At 39.9% G+C, this 27,478-nt stretch overlaps 1 protein-coding gene across 2 annotated transcripts; it reads left to right on the top strand.

The window, feature by feature from the left end:
- The first annotated feature begins 63 nt into the window (after positions 1–63).
- Mob4 (MOB family member 4, phocein) lies at positions 64–26,397 on the top strand. 2 transcript variants are annotated; one of them, XM_076931901.1, is made up of 9 exons: positions 336–431; positions 2,599–2,633; positions 7,967–8,029; positions 18,063–18,163; positions 20,955–20,997; positions 21,179–21,265; positions 22,736–22,815; positions 23,693–23,804; positions 24,438–26,397. In XM_076931901.1, the coding sequence occupies exons 2-9, from the start codon at positions 2,616–2,618 to the stop codon at positions 24,567–24,569; spliced, it is 636 nt and encodes a 211-aa protein (XP_076788016.1). In that variant the 5' UTR covers positions 336–431; positions 2,599–2,615; the 3' UTR covers positions 24,570–26,397. The 2 variants fall into 2 exon arrangements, with proteins under 2 accessions (XP_034354142.2, XP_076788016.1); XM_034498251.2 differs by lacking the exon at positions 2,599–2,633 and having other exon boundaries at positions 64–431.
- Positions 26,398–27,478: the final 1,081 nt, after the last annotated feature.

The following is a 27,478-nucleotide window of genomic DNA, read 5'->3' as shown; positions in this document are numbered from 1 at the left end:
ACTGAGATGGTCACTATTGTGCAAACTGCCCTTCCAGTCTACAGACGGCCGAAGGACAAACACCCACAAGTGACGCACGCTTTGGTCACCAGCACCGCAGACCTTGGAAGCGGCTCTCAAGCCCAGCTTCCGGTCGCACCTTCCTCTTCGGCTTGGCTGAGCCACGCTGGCTGTTCCTTGTGTGCACCTCCCTCCGCCCGGGCTGCCTGTTCGGCACTCTTCCCGTCATGCCCCGCGCAGGCGGCGGCTGTTCCACAGGCTGCCGCCCCTCCCCGCAGCCGCAGCCCAGAGCACCGCCGTGCCCCGCCCCTCGCGCAAGTTGCCGGCCCCCACATCCGGGTACCGACGCCAGCCGCCCAGACTCTGGCACTATGGTCATGGCGGAGGGGACGGCAGTGCTGAGGCGGAACAGGCCAGGCACCAAGGCGCAGGTATCGTCCCCATGGCTTTCCTGTCAAGGAGTTCGCGGGGCCGGGCCGAGCCTCTCCTGCTGGCGGTACTCTGTCCAAGAGAGGCCAGGGCGGGCGGGTGGGGGCCGTGGCCCCGGTGGCTGGCCTGCGCTTCCGGAGCCGCGGCCCCTGAGGCAGCTGAGCCGGCGCTGTCCGCCCTGGAGGCCTGCTAGGCGCCGGACCCTGGTGTGTCCGCCGAGGCCCGGGGCTGACGCCTGTCGCGGCTGCTGCACTGCCTGCTGTGAGTGGCAGCTGACGGCACCCGGGTGTGGGGTGGGCCCGCTGGGGACCCGGGGGCCGTCCCCGCGTCGGGACCGCCGGCGTCGAGGGCTGTAAACACTGCCCGCCTCACCGGGCACAAGCTTGGCCGGTGACGTACCTGCCGATCGGCCCCATCCAGTTTGTCCTGCCGGATGCAGGTGGCAATAGTTTGAGCTCTCCTCCTGTTGTCTTCGCCACCACTCCCTTCGGGTTCCCTGCAGCTGTTCTCTGGTCCGGCAAGTTTTCGCCACCAGGTTGTGACTTGTTACATGTCATTCCTTGCAAAATTCCTTGCGAATGCGTGTGGACAATAGTCAGAATGAACTGATTATAATACACCGAAATACTCCAATAGCCCCTTTAGTGGGGGGACTATTGGGGAATATATCGGTGCTTCTTAGAATTTTGCAAACCTGGGATGCTTCACGGTAAAAAAAAAAAAAAGTTGACATTCAAACTTGATAGGATTGATCTGCCGGCGGAAATGGCCTGTCATTGAGTAGATGTTCTAAAATCAGAAGAGATATGTTTAAAATGTAATTTTAGCAGGCCGTGTTCTTGTTGCTGCTCAGCCTGCTGCCTCTTACCGTGTACTGAGTAAACTTTTTCTGTTGAAAAAATGTAATTTTTAGGGTAAATAAAAAATCAAAATACTTTTATGCTACTCAGTTTTAGAGAGCTACTCTTTTTTTTTTCTTTTTCTTACTTTTACCCCTTTTCCTCCTTCCTTCTTCCTTTTCATTTTTGAGGCAGAGTTTCCCTGTGTAGCCTTGACTTTCCTGGAAGTAGCTCTGTAGACTAGGTTGGCCTCGAACTCAGAGATCCACCTGCCTCTGCCTCCCACCACTGCAGTCAATTTAGAGAATTGCTATTTGTTGTTGATTTTGAGAAGCTTCTCAAAGTCAGGCTACCCTCGAATTATATACTACATAGTTGAAGGTGACCTTGGACTCTTAGGTCCTCCTGTTTTCCACTGTGGGGGCTAGAATTACACTACATACCACCATTCAGGGCTTATATAGTGTTTGGAACAACTTATCAGTCGTGCTCGATCCCTAGCCCTAGAGAATTGCGCTGAAAACCATTGAGTCGTGAGTTGTCTGTTTGCCTTGAATCTGTTGGAAAGTTGTATACTATGTATACTTTTTACTATTTAACAACTCTTTTTCTAAGGTTTCTTGTTTTCAGATAACTATTATTATGTATAGGCAACATTTTTTCAAATTTTTAAGTGATCACTTCCTTTAAAAACAAAATTCTTGGAATTAAATCCAGGACTTTTCCTGTGGTAAATTAAGAGTGCACAAATTAAGCGAGCACTCGTGTCTCAGCTGTATCCTTAGATGAAAATTTTTAATTTTGAAAAATTGTTTGGACTAAACACTGTAACATGTCCTTTTGCTATGTTGTTATGAGTAAGTTACGTGCAGAATTGTTCATTTTCCCACTTTATTACAAGGTTAAGTAAAATGTAATAGGAAAAAAAAGGATTAAAAGAAAAAAACTGCTTTTTAAGCAGCCTTTCCTGTTTATCACATGACTTTTCTTCACTAAAATAGGCCTGTTCCAAAATGATGTATATTGTGTTATTGTGTTACATGTGAGTAGTATGTGGCACATCTTCCTGCTTGGGGAGGGCACACATGGTCTCATGTATCCCAGGCTGGCTGGCCTTAAACAGAGAGGTGAGTGACTGAGAGTGACTTCTCACCCTGCCTCCATTTCCTGAGTGCTCGAGTGGCATCTAAAAGTTAGACTAGATAGAACATACAATATTTGGTTGGTTTTTAACATCTATTGACTGAATTAAATGAGCACATTTCTTTCTTTCTTTCTTTGTTTATTTATAAATGTAACTCACAGAGATCCACCTGCTTCTGCCTCCCAGGTGCTGTGATTATTGGCATGTGTCATCACCACCTGGTGAGTGAGAGCATTTATTAGGCTAGATTTTATTTTTCTCCTAAGTGTCTAATGAATATCACAGTTACATGGCAAAACATTTAATAATGTGTTAACTTTTTCTTTTTTTCTTTGAGACACTTTTCCTTTTTATCTTGGGCTGATGTAAAACGTTTTGTGGAGTCTGGATTGGCCTTGTATTCTTGGTCCCCTGCCACAGCTTCCTCAAGCATCTGTCTACATCTGTATCTATGTGTCTTCTACACTATGCATGTTTGCTCATTTGTTTGTTTATAAAGGGTCTCGTGTAGTCCAGGCTGGCCTGAAACTTACTGTGTAGTCAAGGATGACCTTGAATTCCTCTTTCTCCTTCCTTTATAGGCCAACACTATTGACATTTTTTGAGGCAGTGTCCTACATATAAGCCTGGTTGTCCTTGTACCCACTGTGCAGGTTTTGTAAGCCTTGACCTCTTGATAATCCTACCTTAGATTCCACATGAAGGGATTTCATGCATGTATCGTCACTAACTGGTTTGCTAATACTTTTCACTTTTTGCTAATAATTTTAATCTTTGAAAGTTGTGTGTGCATGTGTGGGTGTCTGTAGGTGTGCATGGAGACCAGAGAAAGATATCTCTCATTCTCTGTCTTACTGCTTTTGACAGGGTCTCTCATTGAACTCAACATTTAAGGTTTCATCAGCAAGGCTGACTAGCTAGCTAGGGAGCTCTTGGAACTGCCCACCTTTGCCCATGCTGAGATTAGAGGCATGTATGGCTGACTGGCTGGCTGGCTTGATAGCTAGCCCCTGCTCTTGGCACGTTCTTTCTGCTTCTCAGTCTCCTTTGACAGGGTCACTATCTAGTCCAGACTGGCCTTGAACTCCTAGAGATCTGTCTTCCTCTGCCTGCTGTTTTGTGTTTTTAAGATGGGGTCTTTCTATGTAGTCTTGGCTTATTCAGAACTTGCTATGCAGCTCAGACTGGCCTTGAACTCAGATGTCTGTCTGCTTTTTTCTAGCATTATCATACCTGACTTTTCTTTTTTCTTTTTTTTTTTTTTTTTTTTTAAGTGTGGGTGCTAGAGATTTGAACTCAGGTCTTCATGTTTGTACAGCAAATGTTCTTACCCAAGGAGGCCTCTCCCCAGCCCCTCACTAATATTTTAAAATTAGTATTTTAAAATTATATTTTATTATTTTTAATTTATTATTTAATTTATTATTATTAATTAAATTAATTAAAATTTAAAATTAATATTTAAAAATTAGCAGAATAGTCTATAATCTTTTTAAAATTTTTTATTCATGTGTGTGTGCATGTATGTGCATTGCCTGTGTGAGTTTTGTGTACCAAATGAATGTAGGTACCTGTGAAAGCCAGAAGAAGATGTTTGATCAATTGGAACTGTAGTTGTAGGTCATATGAGCCACCTGATTAGGGGTGCTGGGATCTGAAAACAGATTACCTGTAAGAGAAGGAAGTGCTTTTAACTAACTACTGAGGGCTCTCTTTAGCCCCTGCAATCTTTAAATTTTTAGAAAATGATTTTTATTTGCTTTGAATCATGTTAACATTCTTTTTTAAAAAGATGTATTTATCTTATATATATATGAATATACTGTAGCTATCATTGGACACAGGAGAAGAGGGCATGAGATCCCATTACAGTTGGTTGTGAGCCACCATGTGGTTGCTGGGAATTGAACTCAGGACCTCTGGAAGAGCAGTCAGTGCTCTTAACCACTGAGGCATCTCTCTAGCCCCTCATGTTAACATTTCTAAATAAATTATCTTAAGATGTTTGTCATCCTTAACAACAGCTTATAGATACTTGGTACTTGGTTGCCAAAGAATCGTGTGAGGCTTTCCTCTGACAGACCTAGTATGCTTTGAGTTTAAGAGAGCAGTGGCCATGTCATGCCCGGGACAATGTCCCCCAACAGTCCCCTGCTTCCTTCAGTTCTTAGATTTTTTTTTTCCTCTCCTTCAAGACAGGGTTTCTCAGTCTAGCCTGGCTATCCTAGAACTCAGAGACCCACCTGCCTCTGCCTCCCAAGTGTTGGGACTAAAGGCATGCGCTGCCACCACTGCCTGGCAGTTGTTAGATTCTTTCTGTTCCCTTTTCCATGATATTTTCTCAGTAACGGGGGTGATACAGATCCCCATTTACAGCTGAGCATTCAGTTTATTCTCATCACTTATGGTCTCTGCCATTACCACTGCCTATTGCAATTGAACCTCTTTTTTTTTTTTTTCTAGATATTTTTACCATGCATGCTTCCCCATTTCCCATCCATTTTTGAGACAGTTTTACATGGTTTAGACAGGCCTTGAACTGTCTATATAGCTGAAGATTACTTTGAACTCGTGATCATCTTCCCTCCACTTCCCAAGTGCTGGAATTATTTATCTGTTGTTGTTTTTGAGATTGGGTGTTGCTTTCTAGCTCTGGCTGGCCTGGTACTTGATTTGTGGATCAAGCTGTATGAGTGTTTTGCCTGTGAACCGTATGCCTGCATTGGCATTGGCCTGAGCAGGCTAGAAGAGGGCATCAGATGCCCTGGAATTGGAATTAGAGCCAAGTGTGAGCTACATTGGTTGTGATGGGAAAGTTACCTGGGTCCTCTGAAAGAGCAGTTTAACCACTGAGTTAATCTTCCTTTCTTCCTCTTCCTCCTCCTCCTCCTCCTCCTCCTCCTCTTCCTCCTCTTCCTCCTTCTCCTCTTCCTCCTCCTCCTCCTTCTCCTCTTCCTCCTCCTCCTCCTCCTCTCCTCCTCCTTCTTCTTCTTCTTCTTCTTCTTCTTCTTCTTCTTCTTCTTCTTCTTCTTCTTCTCTCTCTCTCTCTCTCTCTTTTTTTTTTTTTTTTTTTTTGGTGGGGAGGGAATTGAAACAGAGCTTCACATTGTACGTAGCCCTGCCTAGCCTGGAATTCACTTTGTAGCTCAGGCTGGCCTTGAACTTGAACAGTGATTCTCCTCTGTTCTGGGATTATAGACATGAGCTACCCTGATACTTTTCACTTTCTTAAACTTTAATCATGAGGTGTTATACACTGCATTCTTAAGAGTTTTTCCTCTAACCTCAATTAACTTTTGTTGGTTAGTAAAGGTTTATAGGTCATCATTTAATAATGAGCTTCCCTGAGCTCATTTTAGCTTAGAGACATTTGTTGAAGACCAGGTCTGTGCAGTATTTGTGCTGCTTTTTAAAGATACATAGGAGCCATGCATGCCTGGACACAGGCCTGTAATCCTAGCGATGAAGGAGTCTGAGGTAGGAAGATTGCAAGTTCAAGGCCAGTCTGTAAAATTTAGTTAAAAATGAAAGGTATAAAACAGGCTGGAAAGCCAGGCAGTGGTGGTGCACACCTTTAATCCCAGCACTTGGGAGGCCGAGGCAGGTGAATTTCTGAGTTCGAGGCTAGCCTGGTCTACAGAGTGAGTTCCAGGACAGCCAGAGCTATACAGAGAAACCCTGTCTTGAAAAACAAAAACAAAAACAAAAACAAAAACAAAAACAAAAACAAAAAAAAAAAAAACAGGCTGGAAATAGAGCTCAACAGTAGAGCATTTCCCGGTTGCAGGAAATATTTAAAAAGAACGATAAGTTCCTGCTGCGCTATGCCCAGCACCGCTATGTCCAGCATCTGCAGCCCAGCAGGGTGTTCTCATCTCTGCAGACTCTCTGGCCTAGCACTCCAGAAATCTCTCCACCCAGCTCCTTAAGTTCCCCACTGGCAGGTTGCTACCATGCCAGTCCCATGCTTCAAAACCCCCTCGGCCTTTGTGATGCACATCTGGCAAACCCATCCTTTGCTGCAGTACTTTTCTCTCTGGAGCCCAGTAGAACCAACGTGAGAAGGAAAACACCACACAAACTTAGTTCAGAAATAATGGTAACTCAACTCTGGGTACAATAACTAGAATCCTAATCTTGTATCTGTATTAAATCTAAATCGGCCAGTGGAGAACCCTGGTGGATCTGCCATAGAAACTAGGAGACACTAGTTGCTACATCTTGTTCTCACACTGTCCCTGTCCAAAAGGGGGACCCCTCCCCCTCCTCTTCCTTTGTCCAACCCGGAAATCCCTCCTGCTAGCCCAGTGATTGTCTCCTTTATTCATTGGGTGATTGGTTCACAAGAAGTCACCTGGGGATGTGCCTCACTCCTTGTCTGCAGCCTCTCCCACTAGAGCAGGATTAACATCAAAAATACAAACAGCATCAGGCCCATTCACAACATTTTCCTAACACATATAAGACCCCAGGTTCAATCTCCAGTACTGAAAAACAAAAAAGAAGGAAGAGGTGAGATACATAAGTAAGTATTGCTGAAAACTCAAATAGACAGGGTTTCAAATCAATGCAAGGTGTGCCACAAAAATATCCCCTTTAAAAAAACTGGAGCTGGGTAGTGATAGTGCATGTCTTTACCAGCACTCAGGAGGCAGAGACAGGCAGAGTTACAGTTGTGTTTGAGCAGTTACCTTTATGTGTGTCTGCACCATGTACATACATGTAGTGCTCACAGAGACCAAAAGAGGGCACTGGGTCCCCTGGGTCTGGAGTTACAGGCAGTGGTGAGCTGCCATGTGGGTGCTGGGAATAGAACCTGGTTCCACTGGAAGAGCAGCCATTGATCTTAACAACTAAGCCATCTTCTCAGCCCCTACATAAATAAATACTTTTTGATGGGAGTCATATTTCTGTTTAGAAATTTAAAATTGTATTTGTGACTGGAGTAGTAATTTATAAATTGCTCACCAATAATGCTAGCTCTTTAAAACTCTGATTTAGGGGCTGGAGAAATGGCTCAGTGGTTAAGAACACTGACTGTTTTTCCAGAGGTCCTGAGTTCAATTTCCAGCAACCACATGGTGGCTCACAACCATCTGTAATGGGATCCAATGCCCTCTTCTGGTGTGTCTGAAGTGTACTCACATATATAAAATAAATAAATAAATCTTTAAAAAAATAAAAAATAAAACTCTGATTTAGGTTTTTGTTTTTGATGTTTGGAGTTTTTTTTTCAGTGCAACTTTTATGGATATTGTCTAACAATTGTAAACAAAAAGTGATGAACTTTTCTTTCCAGTTAAACAGTCCATGAAAGATTAATGAGAAATGTATGTGAGGGATTGTGGTTGCAAAAATTTACAATGTATAGTTCATTGATGTCCATTTAAGAGTATTGGCTAAGACTGTTTGATTCATTGCTAATCACATTGTAAAGGTGTTTCTTCTTCTCTGGTGTGAGGTTTGGATCGTTACTAAGAATTGATGTTTATAGCAGCATTACTGTATCTTCCATATGTCTTTATGTGTTTTAACCATGGGTTTACTTTTATAGGATTTCTATAATTGGCCTGATGAATCATTTGATGAGATGGACAGTACACTTGCTGTTCAGCAGGTAATAAAATTTTCTTTTATAACTCTCACAACAAACATTTTATATCTTTGGCATAGTGAATATTCCCATTTTGTGTGTGAGGGGGCACAAACAAGATTCCATTGGGTTAATGGAATGGCCATTTAACAATGTAATTAAACTTCATTTTATTAAATATGTTATGAAATTTGAATGTATAAGGAATTAAAAGTAATTGAATGACAAATTAAAAAACTAAATAGAAATAAAATGCTAATTTAGTGTCTATACCTTTGATAACATATTTTTGAGATTTGTATCTTTTTGTGATTGTAGTTCATTTTATACCCTCCAGTGTATGTGAAAACAGAGATGCTTTCCTTTAGCTCATTACTACTGTCTCATGACTCACTAGTGCATTGGTTCCCAAGGACAGCTTCCATAGCATGTTTTGTTTCAGTGGTACCTGGAGAGGTTTCTAGACATTCTTGTAGAGAATCACATTCTATACTATGTTAGGTTTTAGCTCTCCCCTACAACCCCCACCAAGGGTAAAAATGGTGGTTCTTTCAAATTGAATAGAATCAGGGGTTTGGTGAGAAAAAAAATAATTTTCATGGCTAATTGTTTAAAGTTCAAATTGAGTTAATTGTGGTTGCCGGCCACAGGATCAAGTCAGTCAGTGTTCTAGCTTGGAGTGGGAGGCAGTTCATGAGCATCAGACAGCTAACTGAAGTGGTACTGATAACTGATGGCTTCTAGGGAAAAGAGTTGTTTTCTTTAAGGATATTGTTCCTGATAGGTCTCCATGACACAGTAGATGGTCCTACAAGTATATGGACAGCACAAATTGAAGTTGATGGATTATTAAATTAAAAAGAGGACATGAAGTTGAGGGTATAGGGAGGTGGGTTGGACCTGGGAGGAGTTAAGGGGAAGAGTTGGGGCAAATAAAATTAAACCATAAAAAGTTCTTAGTTTATAAGAAAAAAAATAAAAGAATGGCAGAAAATAGGATATACAGGGGCAGTGGTAGAACACTTGTGTAGTATGCCTGAGGACCTAAGTTTGATTCTCCAGCACTGTAGTAGAAAGAAGGTAATATTTAAAAAAGAAAAAATATGTCTTTAAAGCCACAAAACTAATAACAAAAGCCAAAACAGCAAAACCCAAAGAAATTGATGTGAAATAGATTAGATTAGATATGGGTTAACATTTTTATTATTTTTTTAGGGGAGTGAGGAGGTCAGTGTGCTGGGAATGAAACCTCACACATGATAAGCAAGTACTCTGCCACTGAGCTGTTTCCAGATTTACAGCTGACCCACTTATATCATCATATTTGAAGTACATCTCCTATAACCAACATACAACTCTGTGTTTTATTGTTCATTGTATTAGTCTTTGTCTATTAATTTCTATACTATTTAAAATTAATATAGTTATTTGCAGCTATGTTTAGACTTAGGTTAACTTTTTTTTCTTTTAAAGACTTACTTATTTTTATTTATATGGGTATACTGTAGCTATCTTCAGACACACACCAGAAGAGTGCAGCAGACCCCATTACAGAGGATTGTGAGCCACCATGCGGTTTCTGGTTTCAGTGCTCTTAAGTGCTGAGTCATCTCTCCAGCCCCTAGGTTAACTTTTATTGTTTTCAGTCCTCTCATTTTTTATGTATATGAGTACACTGTCACTCTCTTGGATACACCAGAAGAGGGCATTGGGTTCCATTACAGATGGTTGTGAGCCACCATGTGGGTGCTGGGAATTGAACTCAGGACCTCAGGAAGAAGAGTCAGTGCTCTTAACTGCTGAGCCATCTCTCCAGCCCAGTCCTCTCATTTTTAAAATTTGTAATTTATTTTGTGTGTAGTGTTTCAATGCTTGAGTATATGACTGTGCACTAGGTACCTGGTGTAGGAGCCTGTGGCTGTCAAAAGTGGACATTGGAGCCCCCGGAAATGGAGTTACAGGCACTTGTCAGCCACCATGTGGGTGCTGGGAACTGAACTCAGTCCTCTACAAGAACAGCACATGCTCTTAGCCACTAAGCCTACTCTCCAGTAGGGAGGTAGCAGGGGATGGGGAAACCTTTTTTGAGATGAACCCTCCTATTTTCCAGGCTGGCCTCAAACTCGAAGTAGTAGCCAAGGATGACTAATTCCCCAATCCTCCCAATCCTTCACTTTCCTAGTGTTGGCCTTAGAGGTATGCAACACTTTATCTGGTTTATGTGGTGCTAGGTTTTGAACTTGGGCCAGGGCTTCATGCATGCTAGGCAGGTAGTTTATCAACGAGTTACATCCCTAGCCCTCAGTTTGCTCCATTTGTTTTTTTCTTCTTAGAAATCACCTTTCCCCCTTTGACAGGTTATTTGAACTTTTTAACATTGTTTTAATTGTGATTTTGAGTATACCTATATTTTTTGTTCTGTTTTGTTTGGTGATGGCATAGATTCCAAAGTCTTACATTACATAGTCTACTTATGTAGAATCAGTATTTTTTTTATTACAGTTATTACCTTTACATGGGCTCCTTTCCTCACTGTTTTTACTTACTCCTTATTGCCTTGTGTATCTGTAGACATTCATTGAAACCCAGCCAGCCAGTGATATTTTCTTTGGTAGGACTGAAGAGTGAATTTAAGTACTTCTTAGGTACTAGGCAATCTCTCTACCATTGAACTATGTATTCGTAGCCTAATGTTTCTTTTTTTTGACAAACTTTATTATTTTATTGTCTGTGTATGTTATCCTGTGTATGAAGATGAAGGTAGGTGTTGGCCATGGTGCTTGAGTGGAGGTCAGAGGACATAGTTCTTTCCTTTCTACCTTTATTTTGGTTTCAGGGATAGAACTCAGGATATTGGATTTATGAAGCAAGCTCCTTTTCTTGATGAGTCTTCTCACTGACACAATGTTTCTTGTATTTTGGCTTGTAGAAACAGAGTTTCACTCTCTAGCCTGGTCTATCCTTGAAGTCGTGACAGTCTTTGACCTCCCAAGAGCTGGAACTAGGGGCATAAGGAGTCACCCCAACTTCAGAGTTACTTTTATTTTATCTTACTGAGACATGGTGTCACTATGTAGCTCTTGCTGGTCTGGCCCCCACTGTGTAGACTAGGCTGGCCTCAAACTGATAGAGCTCATCCTGTCTCTGCCTTCCAAGTTCTGGGGTTAAAGATTTGCACCACCCTGCCTTGTAATTTCTGTTACTTCTAATGTTTTATATTTCCTTCGAGTTTTCTTTCCTTAAAGAACTTTTTAGCAGTTTTTGTTTTAGCATGGTTTGCTGTCTAGAAATTCTCTTTTCTTTTGCTTGTTTGTTTTCTTTTTGGTGCTAATGTGAGTCCAGAGCCTTGTAATACTAGCAGACGCCAGGGTCTCTGCCTTTAGTTTTCTTTAATTTGAAAATATCTTCATTTATTAAGGATATTTTGGAAGATGGGATTCTGGTTGACAGTTCTTTTAGTACTTCTTTCATTTTTAAAAATTACACTTACTGGGGAGATATGTGGGTACCTGTATGGGGGACAGAGGGTGTCTTGAAAGTGATTGGTTCTTTTCTTCCAACTTGTTGATCTCAGAGGTCAACTCAAAGTTGTCAGATGCCTGAGCCATCTTTCTGTCCCTCTTCCATGTTTTTTGATGAGAAAGAAGTGGCTTGTTGACTTCCATAGTCATTTGTCTTTTTTCCTTTAGTCTTTCTATTAGTCAGCATCATTACAATGAAATACTTTAGAGTTTAGACAGACATGTCTAAACCTGTCTCAAGGCATGGTTCTGGACATCTTGTTTTATTTTATTTATTTATTTATTTATTTATTTATTTATTTATTTATTTTCTTGAGACAGGGTTTCTCTCTGTAGCCCTGACTGTCCTGCAACTTGCTCTGTAGACCATATTGGTCTTGAACTCACAGACACCCACCTGCCTCTGCCTCCTGAGTGCTGGGATCAAAGGTGTGTAATGCCCAAACCCAGGGTTTCTGGAGGTTGTTGTGTGAGATTTGATGACTCTAGTGCTCTGTGTCTCACAGAAGGAATTAGATGACAACTGTGATCACTACACTCAGGTTCTTAGGGATACTGTTTCTAATCAAACCTGAAGAGAACTCAGCCTCACATTCTAACGCGTGCACCAACGCCCCCCCCCCCCCCCCCCCCCCCCAGCCCTTTACCATCCGTGGAAGAGAAAACACGAGAGGCAGAGATCGGGTAGTTACTGCAGAACAAGGCTTTTTACTCAGTATCACACACGTGGAAAACGCGGAAGGGCTGAGATGTGGAAGGGGCCTGGCTTAAATACAGTCTAGAGTGACGTATTCACTTCTGATTGGCTGTTCGCTCACCACCCAACATTCAGTGACTTTGGCGGGCTCTCTGCCTAGCATCTGCGCAGATAATTGTTTACTTCTGGGAAAACACGAGGCTAGCGCCAACTTGGGGTGGCAGATTATATTGCGGCTCCCAACATCACATCTAAGGTGTGCTTCTTTCACTCCTGAGCCAGAACTGGAAAGATTCTCTTAGACCAGTAGTTCTTAACCTTCCTAATGCTTTAACCCTTTAACACAGTTTCTCATGTTGTGGTGACCTCCCAACCATGAAATTATTTTATTGCTACTTTATAACTGTAACTTTGTTACTGTTATGGATCATAATGTAAATATCTGTGTTTTCCAGTGGTCTAAGGCGACCCCTGTGAAAGTGCTATAGAGCCCTCAAAGGGGTTGTGACCCTGTTATAGGTTGAGAACCACTGTTAGAGACGATTTCAGCATCATAGTATTCATTTTTGAGTTTCAACCGTTGTCAATTTGGGGGAAGGAGTTACTGGAGAGAGCAGTAAGCAATACTGCCAGTTCAGTGACATCTGTTCCTTCTACTCTTTGTTTCTGAGATCTCAGATTTTTGGTGCTGTGTTTTTGTTTGTTTGTTTGTTTTTTGGCTATTTTATTATATATTCTTATACCTCTGCTTCCTTCCAAACCTTATTCCTCCCTAATCCCTTCTAGGCCCCTAACACTAGGTAGGAGAGGAAGAAGATTAGAGGGGAGAGGAGATTAGACATCTATAGGCTACTTCCTTCTGATTAGGGGTGTTGAATTTCTTGGGGTCAGATATTTCCAACTTCTTTTGGTCAAACCACAACAACAGCAGCCAAGAGCAGCAGAGGGGAACAGCAGCCACTTCCTCCTTCGTCTTATTCTTCTGAGCACTTCTGTCTCCTCTCAGGGTCCTAGCATTTATTCCCTCTCCAGGGTCCCTAGGATTTAACTATCTGCAGCTGGCAAAGATGCTGCCCCTCCTAGCACACAGGGCAGACTGTAATGGCTGCTGTGAAGCAGCCTCTCGCCCTCACCTGGGATGAAAACAAAAGCATGTTCAAATCATGTAACTGGGTTTTTAAAGAAACCAAAATTCTCACTACATTAGCCAGCAGAGCCAGGTGCAGTCAGTCCAGGTTATGCTTTCATTCACTGGGAAAGAAAAGTTGGTATGTATTCATTTCATCTTCTCTGAAATTGGAAATCATAAAATAGTTTTGTATACAGTTATCTTCTATATAGTATAACTATTATATATAATACTTATATCGCATGAACTCAAATTATTTCTAAAAACTGTCTTAGAAAATAGTATTAGGTCATTATAATTAAAACTCCAGGGTAAATATAACAAAAAGAACAGCTTTGCCTGTTGTTTTTTAAATGGGCATGATCTTACTACTTAGCATTAACTGACCTCAAGTTCACAGAGATCTGCCTTTCTCTGCTTTTTCTTTTTTAAAGAAGACTTTTTTTTTTTTTTAATTATATATGTGAGTACACTGTAGCTGTCTTCAGACACCCAGCAGAGGGCATCAGATCCCATTACAGATGGTTGTGAGCCACCATGTGGTTGCTGGGAATTGAACTCAGGACCTCTGGAAGAACAATCAGTACTTTTAACCACTGAACCATCTCTCCAGCCCCTTTCTCTGCTTCTTGAGTGCTGGGATTAAAGTTGTGTGCCATTATGTCTACCACAATAGAGTGTTTTTAATTTGAGTAGTTACAGTTTTTAGGCACAATACTGTTGCATACCAAATAGAGTCTAGAGCAACTAGTCTTAGCTTTTTTCCCACTACATCTTTTTTTAATGTGCATTTTGGTGTTTTGCTGAATATATGTCTGTGAGAGTAGTGGCTCTCCTGGACCTGGAGTTACAGTTGTGAGCTGCCATGTCGATGCTGGGAATTGAACCCAGGTCCTTGGAAGAGTAGCCATTGCTTTTAACTGCTGAGCCATATCTCCCCCCACCCCCACCAGCTTCTCTATGTCATTTAAAGAGCTCCTTTTTTTTTTTTAAGATTAACTTATTTATTTTATGCATGTGAGTACACTGTAGCTGTCTCCAGACACATCAGGAGAGGACATCAGATCCCATGACAGATGTGGCTGCTGGGAATTGAACTCAGGACTTCTGGATACAAGTATTATATATAATTGTTATATATAATATAACTGCATGCAAAATTATTTTATGGTTTCCATTTTTGGAGAAGATGGAAACTCGGAGAAGAGCCAGTGCTCTTAACTGCTGAACCATCTGTCCCTCCCCACCCCGTACTTACATAATTTAAAGAGCTGTGGAGACTGGAGAGATGGTTCAGTGGTTAAGATCACTTGCTGCTCTAACAGAGGATCTGGGTTCAGTTTTCCATCATGCACATAGCAGCCCACAGTTATCTTAAACTCTAATTCCAGGGTATGGGATGCAATCCTCTCCTTAGGCATCTATTCAGGAGGCAGAGGCCGGGGAAGCTGTCTCAAAGAAGAATAATAGGGCTGGTGAGATGGCTCAGGCAGTAAAGGCACTTGGCACACCCCTGCTTGGTGATGGTGGAAGGAGAGAACTGACTACCAGAGTGTCCTCTCACCTCTTCATACATTAGTATGGCACATTAGTAAATGAAAGAAAACTTAAAGACCCACAACAAACAATTTTCTTTACTCATTCATAAGAAGCAAAACTCATCATTTTTATCCTGGTACTGTAGCAGTCCAGTCACGTCTTCAGGTCTTACTTACCTTCTGTTTTTGAGACGAGGTCTTACTGTGACCCAGGCTGGCCTCAGACTTGGCAGGCAGCTGAGTCTAATCCTTCTGACTCTACCTCCCAAGTACTAGAACTACTGGATACATCACCATGCCTAATGGTGGGCGTAATGGATAGCATGCTTGTTTTGAAACTAAAAGTAGTGGTTTTATTGATTGCAAATCATTTGCTTATATTAATATATTATTATATAGTATTAATGTGATAAACTTTAGGAATTAGTAACAAATGACTTTATAGCTTACCAAGTAAAACCTAAGTTTTGGTAGCATACTTAGTGAGTATTAAGTCCTAGGGTTGGAGAGATGGCTCAGGGGTTAAAGGTTGCTGTTATTGTTGATGATCAGAGTGCAGTTCCTGGGACCCACATCAGGTGGCCTGTAACTCCAGTTCCAGGGACCCTGACACTGTGTCCGAAGTGGGGTTACTTTTTCAATGTCAAACTTGAAACTTGGGAAGGAAAGAGTTTATTTTATTAGGGGGAGAGTGGGCAGCCTTGTCCCTGATTGTAGTGGGATTGCTTCAGAGTTTCTCTCCATTTAGTTTGATGTTGGTTATTGGTTTGCTATATATTACTTTTATTTTGCATAGGTATGGACTTTGAATTCTTGATCTTGCCAAGACTTTTAACATGAAGGGATGTTGTGTTTTGTCAAAGGCTTTTTCAGCATTGAATGAGATGATCATGAGGTTTTTTTCCTTGAGTTTGTTTACATAGTTAATTACATTTATGGCTTTCTGTATATTGAACCATCCCTGCATCTCTCAGATGAAACCTATTTATTTGATCATGGTGAATGATCGTTTTGGTATGTTCTTGCATTTGGTTTTCGAGAATTTTAATTGAGTATTTTTGCATTGATATTTATAAGGGAAATTGGTCTGAAGTTCTCTTTCTTTGTTGGGTCTTTGTGTAGTTTAGTTATCAGCGTAACTGTGGCTTCATAGAACGAATTCGGTACTGTTCCTTCTGTTTGTATTTTGTGGAATAGTTTGAGAAGCATTGGTATTAGGTCTTCTTTGAAGGTCTGATGGAATTCTGTACTAAAACCATCTGGCCCTGAGCTTTTCATTTTTGTTGAGTATAGGCTTTTGTAGTAGGATCTGATGATTTTTTTTGAATTTCCTCAGTTTTTGTTGTTATGTCTCCCTTTTCATTTTTTATTTTGTTAATTTAGATACTGTTTCTGTGCCCTCCAGTTAGTTTGGCTAAGGGTTTATCTATCTTGCTGATTTTCTCAAAGAACCAGCTCCTAGTTTTGTTGATTCTTTGTATAGTTCTCTTTGTGATGGACAACGACTCCTCTTTTACTTGAATAGTCAGAGACCATTATTAATTGGCCCATTTCCAATATTGTTATGTTTTAGGGGTCTGAGGAGAAAGAGAAATAAGAAAATGGCTGATCAATTAAATATTCAGAACAGAAAACATTTATGAATTTTATCATCATTTAAATTAAAATAGTAACTCCAAAAGATCATTAACCCCAGGTTAGCATAACAGATAATAATAGTAACAAAAAAGTTTGAAATGTGAGACTCTGAAAGCTGGATGCAAGGATGAGATGTAAAATGTGTACATGTTTGAGAAAGGATGCCAATACACTGCAGGCTGCCCACATTTATTTGTTAAAACAGTAGCAATAACAAACTCGAAGGACTGAAAAGTATAATAATGTAAAGTGCAATAAAAATGAGTTATGAATGTACTGAACAGGTTGTATGTATGTATTTAAGAACATATATGAGTATACATAAATGTATATAACAATGAAAAAAGCAGCCATGAAATTGAAAGAGAACAAGGAGGGGCATATGGAAGGGTTTGGAGGGAGGAAAGGGATGGGGCAAATGATGTCATTTTATTATAATATCAAAAAGTAAAAGAAATAATTTTAAAAAATGAGTTATGAGTATATGTTGGAGGAGAAGAGATTTAGAAAGAATTATTGTGTGGAATTTGAGGTGTTTCAGGATTAATTGCATATACTTAAGAGCATCAAGACTTAAGATCATTAGGATGAGGTGAAAAAAAAAATCAGAAAATTCTGGGCATCACGTGCCCATATTAGAGTCTCGTGGGAGGCCGAGGTGCGGGGATGACTTGAGTGCTAGGTCAGTCTCGGCAGTATAGTAAGAACTCATTCCCTCCCCCAAATCCCTACAATGCAAGGGGTTTGCATAGGAACTCAAATCCAGTGTATTAGTACATGCCTGTAATTTCATTACTAAGAAGGCCAAGTCTTCTATATAGCTGTAAGTGCCAGATCTTACTTACTTGCAGGCCAAGGTCACCTAATATGGCCGTTAGGAATGAGGCTGGTTGGAGTCCAGAGCAAGACTTAAGCTGTGGCAGTTTTACTGAGAGCAGTCAGACTTTTTTTTTTTTTTTTTTTTTAGAGACAGGGTTTCTCTGTGTAGTCCTGGCTGTCCTGGAACTCACTCTGTAGACCAGGCTGGCCTCGAACTCAGAAATCTGCCTGCCTCTGCCTCCCAAGTGCTGGGATTAAAGGCGTGCGCCACCACCGCCTGGCAGACTTTTTAATACCTTTATTAGAAAGAGAATATGGTGGCAATTGCCAGGATACAATCATGTTTGCAAACTTTACAGGGTAAACAAGATTAATGTCTAAAGACTAATTGTCCTGTCAAGCTTCTGTGCTGCCATAACTTCTAAGAGAACATACAGAGAGAAACAAAGTGGCCTGAACACTTTACTACCAAAGGGAATGCATTTGTCTCTCAGGAACTGCAAGGCAGATTGTGCCCCAGGACCTAACCTGAAAAACCTATGACATGCCTCTCAAGGCAGCTACGTCAAGCCAACTCCATAGTTCCCTGCACATAGCAAATTCCAGGACCCCCAGAGCTACATAGTCTCAAAACCCCCAAAATACTAAAGATACTTAGCATGAAATTTAACATCCAATATAATTTAATTAACCGTAAGAATTTCTTTCTTTATAGTATATTCAACAGAACATAAGGGCAGACTGCTCCAATATTGATAAAATTCTTGAACCACCTGAAGGCCAAGATGAAGGTGTATGGAAGTATGAACATTTAAGGTAGGTCTTTATGAACTCTCAGGGTAGTACTAGCAGTTCTAGTAACAGTACACCAATAAGTATCTCCTAGTGGGAGACTCAAGTACAATCTGCGTAAGTCAGAACAGTTTCAGGGTGTGTCTTTTGGTTATTTTGAGACAAAGTCTCATGTGGTAGCCCAGACCTTGATCCACGAGATCTACTTGTCCACCTCCTACGACTGCTGGGATTGAAGTTACCACAGCTGGCATGGGTCTTGAACTCTTAATTCTCCTACTTCAGCCTCCTGAGTATTAGAATTAGAATTACAAGCATGCAAATGATTTTTGTTAGTTCCAACTGAGTTATAACTTGATTCAAATCTCCTAATAGCTCATATTGAACCTCTGTGATTAGGAAAATGTGCCCCCTTTGGTAGGATGTGTGGGTTTCAGCTCTGGATTGTCTTTTCATTGTGTTAGCTCTGAAGTAGATTGATTTAAAGCTGTCAGTTTTATACCTGCAACACTGCCAAATGAGTTAGTTGGACTATGTCAGCCTATGCTTGTCATTGCCAGTCTTTGTTACTTCTTAGTAAACAATAGCTCAGAACCACATAAAACACAGTTTACTGATATGAAGTAGTGGACAGTAATAAGTGATTAAAAAATAGTGTCAATTAGTATGATCTGCCTTCTTGTCATGTTATTTTTATAGTCTTAAGCACAGAATTACCCAGGAAAGGAAGTATAATCATAAAAAAATGAAAGTATATCTTTTGCTTTTTGATTTCTTCCATTAAAATATACTTAAATAGGCTGGGCATGATGACAAAGCCAGATTTCTGTGAGTTTGAGGCCAACCTGCCAGCAGGTACTACATAGTGGGAACCTGTATCAGAAAAACAAAGCGATAAATAAAAGTATGCTTAAATAAATAGTGATTTTATTTAATTAGTTTCATATATGTCTTTTTTCTTTTTCTTTTTTTTTTTTTTTGGCAACCTATTTCATCTTCTAAATGTAGGCTTTAATATTGCAGTTTTGGGGAACCAAAGTGTTTTTGTTTGATGAAGAAACAGTTGTGACTCTACCTTGATAGAGTGGAATACATATCATAGGTAGGGCTTTTAGTGTGAACTCATTCAATAGTGTGACAACTATAAAATAAATTTATTTTTATTATAGAGGATAGTCTTACATCAAATATCTACCTAAAATTGTCTGGCATTCATTATAATTTCCTTTATTTTTAGTATGTTAAAAATATTGAGAACTGGGCATGGCTGGCACAGTCATTGACCTTAGAACTTGGGAAGTGAAGACAGGAGCTGAGGTCAGCCTCAGCTGCATATCTAGTGTAAGGGCCATATGAGATGATCTCAAAAAACATTGTTTTTAAAGAGTAGTAAGTGGATTTTAGACATTTCATAGGCTTTACAATTTTTTAGTTTTAGAAAAAAAGAATATGAAAACACCAAATTTTAATAAAAATCAGAAAGTTACATTCATACATTCAGGATGTTTGTATTACATACATCCTGATACGTTTTAATCTATGCATGCAAAAGTAGTGAAATGAAGGATTTAAATTTTGTACATTTTATGTAGGATAGCTTTTGGAACTTTTTTATTTTGTGATGATGGTGGTGGTGGTGGGTTGTGTGTGTGTGCGTGTGTGCGTGTGTGAGTGTGTGTTCCCTCATGGATGTGTGTACAAGGAACCATCTATCATTTGCTACCTTGTGCATTCATGTGTGTGTGCCTGCTTGCATGTTTATGTGTATATGAGCTTGGATGTGCATATTCATGTGGAGACCTGAAGTTAATATCAAGATTCTTCTTTGATTTATTTCTCTCTACCTTATTTGTTAAGACATAGTCTATCAATTGAACCAGCTTGCTCAAGGGATCCTCCTTCTCTACCTTTTGAGTGTTAGAATTTCACAAGGGCCACCATGCCCACCTGGCGTACTCAGTTCTGATGTATGTATATATGTATGTATGTATGTATGTATGTATGTATGTATGTACGTACGTACGTACGTACGTACGTACGTACCTACCTACCTACCTACCTACCTACCTACCTATTTTTGCGGGATGGATTAGGGACAGGATCTTTCTCTATGTAACCCTGGCTGTTTGGGAACTCATTATGTAGAACAGATTGGCCTTGAACCCACAGAGATACATCTGTCACCACCCACCCCACCTGGCATGATTTAGTGTTTGTTTGTTGTAGGTTTTTGTTTCCAGACAGGATTTGTCTGTGTAGTTAGCCTCAAGAAATCCACCTGCCTCTGCCTCATGAGTGTTGGGATTAGAGGCGTGCACTTCCATGTCTGGCTAAGTATGAAAATTCTAATCTATAAAATAGTTTAGACGTTTTAGAGACTCTCTCTCTCTCTCTCTCTCTCTCTCTCTCTCTCTCTCTATATATATATATATATATATATATATACATATACACACACACATATATTTTTTATATAACTGAAACATCTTTCATGTTTAATCATACATATCAACAACTTCCTATCCTTCAGTTGATCATAATCAGAAGTTTTATCACATATACATAGTTAATGTAAACACTTTTGTAACATAACAGTATACAGTTCTGACAACTGCATTATAATAGATTCTCAGAGGGCTGACCCAGTCAAAAAGTACATGTTTTCCTAGAGTCTTGGTGAAATTTCTAAGTTACTGTCCAGAAAAATTAAACAAATTTTTATTGTATAACCAAGGTAACCAGCTTGGCAACCTTACAAAATAAAAGAAGAAAATACACAAAGCCTGGATAATAAGTGTGCTTTTTGCATTTTTAGGCAGTTCTGCCTTGAACTAAATGGACTTGCTGTCAAACTTCAGGTAGTATTTTCTTTATGTTAAAGCTGTAATTCAAAGTTCTGATTTTTAAAAATAATTTTGTATGCTTAGATTATTCCGTTTTCTTATTATTTTCTTTTTATATTTTATATAGAAATGTAACCCAAATGATTCATTTTTTCATTATCATTCTACATATTAAAAAAAATATTATTTTTAACAGAGTGAATGCCATCCAGATACCTGTACTCAGATGACAGCAACCGAACAATGGATTTTTCTTTGTGCAGCTCATAAAACTCCAAAAGAGGTGAGAATTGAGAGGTTTTAGTACCTGGTCATTTGGCACCATTACTCTAGGCCTGAAGTGAGGCCAAACATCTCAGAAGGGAGCATTTGGGGGAAGCAAGTCTGCTTACATGGCATCCCAGAAACAAGCAAAGAGTCAGGGGCCCAATGCCCCCTTCAAGGACACTGCTCTATGACCTGCTTCTTCCAACTAGGCCTCATCTCCCAAAGTTTCTACCACTCCCCTGAGAGACTGGCCAGCTGGGAACCACATCTTCAGCAGATAAGCCCTTGGGGAACATTTTATATCCATATATGAACAGAAATATTGTGGAATGTAGTGGGTGTGGTTGTATAATGTTATAAATATACTAAACACTGCTTAATTTGTTTCATATATGTGGATGTGATGTATGTGCAGTCATGTGTGCAGGAGTGTACATGCACCTGTGGAGACCAGGGAGGCCATAACCCTATTCATTGAACCTGGAACTAGGCTGGTAGCCCTAGAGATCCCCGTTCTCCTCCCCCAGCACCCAAACTGTGCTTAAAAGTTCTAGGTGTTTCTGGTCATGTCAGTGTTTTGTGTGTGTGTATGGGATTTGAACTCAGGTCCTCGTGATTACACTTAGTCACTGATCATCTCCCCAGACCTCCACAACTACTGAATGTAATTTAAAAGTGTGTGTGTGTGTGTGAGAGTGATGCCTGCATGCATGTGTGTGCCTACTGTGGCACAAAATGTATGGAGATCAGACTTATGCATAGCAATTACAACCTTGTGTAAGTCATTAATCATTCAAAAATTCTGTTTCTCCAGTTCTACTGAAGGTTAGAGTAGATAATCCAGTGCTCTTACTGTTTCTAAACATTGTTTTCTTAGGTTTAGTGTTGGAATAAAATTGAGAAATTAGTTAATGTATCTTCTGGAAGTCTGACATTGTAACACAGCAATAACAGCTTTTATTTATTGATGGGATGTATTTCGTAGTCATTATGAAATCAGAAGGCACGTTTTCTTAGAATATGTTTGTGTCTTTAGAATAAGATACCTGACATGGTTAATTATATTCTTGACTGGATTGAGAGCAAGTTAGGAGATGAATAAAGTGTAAGGTATATCAGAGGGCATTTACAGATGAGAGCCCTGACATGATAAATGGTTTAGTACCCTCATGGATATACAGTTTGAACATGTTGAGAGATGGAGGAAACGGACAGGCGGCATTTGGTTAGAAGCAGGACGCTGGAGATTGGTCTCTGAAGGGTGTTTTCTTATCTCATCCCTTCCTGTCATGCTTCTGTCTGCTGTGAGGTGATGATCCCTCCCTCCACAGTCTTACCGTGCTAGACTAAAACCTCTGAAAAGAAGCCTTCCTCCGTTATGTCACTTCTCTCAAGCATTTGGTTACCGTGGTAAGAAAAGCTAGTAAATATTACCTAAGAAAAGAGAGGCCTTTTTGTTAATGCATTTAAATTTTCTCTTTTCTAGTGTCCTGCCATAGATTATACAAGACACACACTGGATGGTGCTGCATGTCTTCTGAATAGCAATAAATATTTTCCCAGCAGGTAAACAAAATCTTTAAACATGTATTCAGCTTTTTAGGTTTCATTTAAAAGATTGATGTTTGAAAATTAAAGTTAGGGTTTGAGTTGTAATTTTTTTGTAAATATATAGTTGACTTGTTCAGATTGAGTTTGAAATTAAGGTTAAACATCAGAACTTGTCTCCCTCAGCTCATAGACTAGTTTAGTCACTGGAGTCCCTGCTGCCCTGTGCTGCTCCTTTCCCAGGCCGCCTCTCACCAGGCATTGGAATCTGCTTCCCCTGATAAAATAACTTAAGGAACTTAAGGGAGACTGCTTGTTTTTCTTTATTTTTTCCTGTAGCTCTTCTAAGCAGAACATTAGCATGTATCTAATTATACATAATAATGGCATTGTTATGACTTGTGTGTATATCATGCAATTATATACATAGTGTGTTCTGATACTGTCACTCTGTTGCCCTCTTATCTCACTCATCCCTTTCAAAACTCTTCCCAACAGGCCCCCTTCTGGTTTTCTTGCTTTCTTCCTCTTCCTCTCTTTCTGTCTTCCTTCCTCCCTCCCTCCCTCTCTCTGCAGCCCCACCTTTTGTCTCAGTAAGTTTCATTAGGGTTGCTTAGCTATATGGATAAAAGTTGTTTACAAAAGCAGGTGTACTTTACTCTAGTGTGTTTTCCTCCCCATCAATGGTTAACTGAATGTATTTCATGACAGGCTGAGGCGCCTGCTCCTGTACACATACAGCACTGTAACCATAATCCAGATGCTTCTCTGCCTTGAGTATAGTCAGCACCATACTTGGGAATCAAGAAGATTGGATTGTGTCTTTCTAATGTTTTGTCCAACTTGTGAATCTTTTGGTTTCTCTTCTCTCTCTCTCTCTCTTTTTTTTTTTTAGGGTTAGCATAAAAGAATCATCTGTAGCAAAACTAGGATCAGTGTGCCGTAGGATTTATAGAATATTTTCACATGCCTATTTTCATCACCGGCAGATATTTGATGAATATGAAGTAAGTATATGTCTTAGCTTGCTCTATATTGCTGTGATAAAAACCATGACCAAAAACATCTTGGAGAGGAAAGGGTTTATTGCTGCTTACAACTCTACTCTTAGGTTACAGTCCATTACTGGGGAAGCCAGAGCAGGAGACAGAGACTGGAGCAGAGGCCATGGAGGATTACTGCTGCTTGTCGTGCTTCTCCTGGCTCGCTCAGTCTGCTTTCTTTGGTTTTTTAGACAAGATCTCATATAACCTTGACTGACATGGAACTCATTATGTAGACCAGATTGGCCTTGAATTCTTAGAAATCCCCCTGATTGAGTCTCCTAAGTGCTGGGATTAAAGGCTCAGCCTGCTATCTTGTACAGCCCAATAACATCTGCCCAGGGATGGCACTGTGTACATCAATCAAGAATATATGCCAACATAGGCTTTGCCTACAGGCCAATCTTGTGGGGCATTTTCTCAGTTGTGGTTCCCTTTCCAAGATGACATAGCTTGTGTCAAGTCAGCAGAACACTAACCAGTGCAGTATGTCAACAAGTATTGTAATACATTCTTACCAAGATGGCAGAAAAGTGTTTTGATGTGACTTCTAGCCTTTTGATTTTGGATAGTAAATGACTTTTTTCCTTTCTGCAGAATGAAACATTTTTATGTCATCGGTTTACCAAATTTGTGATGAAATATAATTTGATGTCGAAGGATAATCTGATTGTACCAATTTTAGAAGAGGAAGTTCAGAATTCGGTTTCTGGGGAAAGTGAAGCATGAAAGAATCATGTAGAACAATGTACTGATCACATAATTAACAATTATGTACTGTATATATATATCATTTTAGACACATCAATCATGTATCCATATTATAGCTTATTTGTTTAGTATAGGTTTTGTATGCTATATGTTGCCTTTTTAAATGGGAAATACATTTTAAGTTATTCATGAGCTGTATATTCACTGGTGTGGCACTCATGGTTTTTAAATAAGTTTAGTATTATCTGTTTATAATGCCTGTTAATAAAAGAATTTACAGTTTGGTAAAATTGCTGCTAAACAATCATTGGATCACAATCCTTTCAAATCTATAAAAGAATGAGCTTGTGTTTCACACAAGTACTTACAGTTACTAAAGAGATAATATTTTCTTTGTTTTCACCCCTAAGTTTTAATATTTAGAAAAGTCAGTAGTATTCATCTGTACTGTTAACTTTTCCAAAATGAGATAAAAGTGTTTAAAAGTTCTGTTTATAGCTTTTGATATTCATAACTGATTATGTATTTGTTCAGAGAAATACGAGGAGGCGTAAGTAATACTTAAATAATCTCTCTCTTCTACATAAAGTACCCTCTAGGTTGATGTACTTGGAAACATTACCTGTTTTGTGACAGTGGATTATTAAGTACATGGTGATGGTGATAAGGCACATACATGATGTTCCCTTGGACACCTGCCCCTTCTTGTTTCCCTTAGTCCTCTGGCAAGTACACTAGTCATGAAATTTATTTACCAAGCTATGGTTTGTGGTGGCGCCTCCCTATTTATATTGTATTAATTGCTTACAGAGCATACCTCATACTAGCAGTGATGTCACACTACAGGAACCCTACTGTACGGGAAAGCTGTACTGCCTACCTTTGTGTTTGGAAATTGTTGCAACTACTTAGAAAATAGTCCTTATATAGTTTGACTTTTCCTGTTAGTAATATTAATCTTTTTACCTAACCCTAGGCAGCATTAAAGAGATATGAAAAAGATACTGTATTTATTTTATTCTCCCTCCTTAAAAGCTTATTGTTTGAATTATATGCACATGTAAGACTATTTACAATAATTCACAGGTTAAGTAGTATTGAGAGTGGTCATACTTTGATTTCTTATTTCAGTGTCTTAAGAATTTAAGTGCAGACTTCTATAACATGATTGGTGGCATTTCTCTTTAACTGCTGAGGTCTCTATGCCACATTGTAACAAGGCACTAAGGTGGAACAGAGACCTATACTGTTGGGACAGTTGAAGCCATCTTTACCAATTTAACAAACACAAGAAACTTCTTTTTTATTTAAGAGCTATTTGCAAATGAAATTGAAAAATGGATTCATCTTGTTTTTCTAATTATTTGAAGAAATGATTTGTATTGTATTATAAGACAAGTATACACAGAAAAATTGGTAGCATACTGAGAGTGTGTGTATAGTTGATGCCTGTCTGAGCCTGTGCTGTGCCAGTGGTCACAGTCATCACTGTACCTGAGCCCACAATTATCTTCTAAGAAGTTTATGTTCTCACTGAATAGAACATTGACTGAAATTAGGTGTTTATGTTACTGTCACCATAAATCATTGGGGTTAGTAATTTTTAAATAAACTTGGTAAATATCCGAGAGACTAACCTAGACTAAGTTCATAAATTATACATAGCATAGCAATGTTGCTGTTCTCTAGCTGGAGTCTCAAGGTGGATTTCTGTCATTTGATTCTTTCTCAGTGACCAGTTTAGGTAGCGATTGGGTTGTAGATCTGACTGAGTAATTGGAACACCTTGTGAATATATGGCTTAGTGTTAACAGGAAAATAAAGGATGGTTTTCTTTTTATACTTACTCCACCCTCCCTGTAGTATGTTTGAAATTGATCATAAATCTGCAAAAGCATCAGTTTGTATTCTTGCTTTTGTATTCATACTGACACTTCACTAACTCTTCAAGGTAAGATCTCAGTGAAACTGTGTTTTAATACCATTTACATAATTTTAAAAATGCATGACTAGTAGTTTAAAAAGTGGCTGGAGCTAGAGTGGTGGGGACACACTGTTAATCCACCAGAGAGAGGCAGAGGCAAGTAAGTCTCTGAGCATAAGGCCAGCCTGGGCTACATGAGTTCCTGTCTCAAAGATATGGGGCCAGCAGGATAGCTCAGTAGGTAAAAGTGATTGCTAACAAGCCCGATGACTTCAGTTTCATCCTCGGAACCTACATGAAGAGAACCTTACATGGAGAGATACAACTCCTGTGAGTTGTCCTATGACCTGATTGCCATGGTGGCACGCACCTATCCACATAAAATCCAAGTTTTTTAAAAATTAAAAGATGATTAATGAGGCTAAATGTCAGTGAGGAAAAGTAGGACTGCAGAGATTGCCTGGCAAGATGGCTCAGTGGGTAAAGCTACTTCTGCTAGGCCTGACGCCCTGGATCGAGACCCTGGACGTATGTGGTAACAGGAAAGACTGACTTCTGCAGGTTGTCTTCCCTCTAACTTCCACACACACTTTGGCATGCGCTAGCCCCCATATAAATGAAAATGTAAACTTCTGAAAAGATTATTACAGAGCTGAAGAGATAGCTCAGTTGGTGAAGTACTTGCTTTGCAAACGTGAGGGCCTGAGTTGGATCCACAGCACCCATTGTAGCATGCTTGTAATCTGTAGTAGAGGAGGCAGATCCGAGGCAGGTGGGTGGGCTTGCTTGCTAGACATCCTAGCTACTTGGTAAGTTTCAGGCCAGTAATAATCACTGACCGAAAAACAAAAACCAGTGACACATAGAAACAGCTGAGTGAAGTGCTACCGAGGGACATTACCGAGATGCCCTCTGACCTTCACAATGCATGCAGAAGGTTATCAAGCCCGGCTCTGGCAAATGATCTTACAGAATAAGTGTCCTTCGAGAAGTGCAAAGTTAT

The sequence above is a fragment of the Arvicanthis niloticus genome, chromosome 3, assembly GCF_011762505.2.
Source record: "Arvicanthis niloticus isolate mArvNil1 chromosome 3, mArvNil1.pat.X, whole genome shotgun sequence".
Taxonomy (NCBI): domain Eukaryota; kingdom Metazoa; phylum Chordata; class Mammalia; order Rodentia; family Muridae; genus Arvicanthis; species Arvicanthis niloticus.
The sequence above is the reverse complement of the archived record's forward strand: the minus strand, read 5'-3'. Positions and strand labels throughout refer to the sequence as shown.